A 1,817-nucleotide genomic window follows, 5' to 3' on the forward strand; every position below is an offset into this window, starting at 1 on the left:
TCACTGAGTAGGAGCCACATGAAGCATCACAAATCCCTTAATGTCTGAAAAGTGGGTGCAAACCAAGTCCACCTGAAGCTGCCTGGTGCCACTCCTGTAGGGAATGATTTCAAATTCCACTGTTGAAGTCTCCATGGGGGCCATTCTTTCCACACTAAAAGAGAGAATGCATTTGTAAGTTAAAGCAGCTGAAGAATTCTTGCTATGTATTCTTCTGAGTACCCAAATTGAAGTCTGTATGCCATCTCTCCGCTCCCTGAGCATTCTGTAATTCAAGTCTTGTCAAAAGCGGTGCAAAAACTCCATCTGCTGTATGGAGAGTACTGACAGGGTGGCATTTTGTCCAAGGCTGGTGCAGATGAAAGTCATGAGGTTGACAGAATAATCTTTTTAAAAACCCCGCTGGTACTCCAGATTTCCCGGATTTTCTCCAGATTTCCCACCAAAGTGAACAAATGACCAGCCTGAAGCGTTTACGTACCAGATTCGAAGTTGCTCTTTGAGCAGGCCACTGCCCTCAGCTCTCAGGACACAGTCTGTCACCTCCTCAGACAGGGGGTTGGTAAATGTGACCTCCACATTGACAGGCTTGTGCACCATAGCTGCACCAAGGACCTACAGAGGGAAAATATTCTTCATCAGTCTTGTGTCTTCCTAATGCTTTTCTCCCTTCATTCCCATTGCAAACCACTTATCCTTAGGATCACCTGGGCAGGAAGGAGCCAGGAATTAGCTCATGTGCATGGTTTTGGGCAACAGAGTTCAGCCTTGAATGAGTGTGGCTAAGAATCAGCAAGCTGCTGCAGAATCTACCATTTAGTCCCTTTTTAACTAGGTCAGTGCATGGTTTCGTGTATAACATGATACTCATCAGAGTGAGAATACAAGTGTTGGCATACATGGTTAACTACTGGAGGCACCTTAAATTAGCTTTAACTAGGCTAAATGAAAGGTTTGGGATTGGAGAACACTGGAGGTGTCAGACACAGGTGAATTGTGGTGTTTCAGGGAAAAGAATGCAAATTAGCAAATAAACATATTCATTACTTTATTTTGGCTGAGATAATGTGGAATTGGTATATCTGATATATATTTGTAAATAATATTAGGTAGCATCATTGAGAGGTCCCAATTGCATTGCTTTATTACTGTCTCCATGTTTATAGGGAAGTTTCAATCAACAGAAACATAAATGCTTCTTAACACTTAATCACTGAATTGGAGTAATTTAATCCAGATGCCTGCCCTACATAAACTGGCTCTGTTATTTGCATGACACAGCACAGAGACTTTTTACAAAGTCTCACTAGAACTTGGTATTCAGAAATTGCCAGACCTGCAAAAACCCACACTTTTTACTCCTTTGTGTGACCTTGCTTTTCTTGTATGCCACTGACAGAGTGGTTTGGGACAACTAATCCAGTCTGGAGGCCCTGAAGGGCTCTGCACATTACCATATTCCCTCTATGTAATTTACAGTAAGATGAGCAGATAGCATTTGATCCCATGAGTTATGCAGCATTTAAATCTGCTGTCCAAAACCAGTTCAGCTCGTTTATGTGGATGTGATGGGCCATGCAAAGCCCGGACTGTCCCTGGGCAAACATAGTGCAGGACCTTTCCTGTAGGCTAAGAACTGCTTTTTATTCATTGTACAACATGTGTCAAAAGTCAGTTAAAAGTGGGAAAAAAGAGAAAGCCTCCAGCTCTAATTAATCACTTGGGAAGTGTTGCAGAAGGTGAAAAGTGACACTTATCATGATACAGTTAGAGAACTTTCTTTGAATATTGGTAATAGAGAGACTCACAGCCCCAGG

The 1,817-nt window shown here is 42.4% G+C and overlaps 1 protein-coding gene across 1 annotated transcript in view; it reads right to left on the reverse strand.

Annotated features, from left to right (window-relative positions):
• The window catches only part of LOC102043574 (protein-glutamine gamma-glutamyltransferase 6), an 11,326-nt gene continuing 9,509 nt past the window's right edge, over window positions 1-1,817 (reverse strand). Inside the window, exons 12-14 of the mRNA XM_031058073.1 lie at window positions 1,373-1,376; window positions 482-615; window positions 1-154 (exon numbers count right to left, since the gene is read on the reverse strand). Coding sequence (XP_030913933.1) covers window positions 1-154; window positions 482-615; window positions 1,373-1,376 — 292 coding nt within the window. The remainder of the gene's footprint in view (window positions 155-481; window positions 616-1,372; window positions 1,377-1,817) is intronic.

Source organism: Geospiza fortis, unplaced genomic scaffold (assembly GCF_000277835.1).
Source record: "Geospiza fortis unplaced genomic scaffold, GeoFor_1.0 scaffold188, whole genome shotgun sequence".
Lineage (NCBI taxonomy): Eukaryota > Metazoa > Chordata > Aves > Passeriformes > Thraupidae > Geospiza > Geospiza fortis.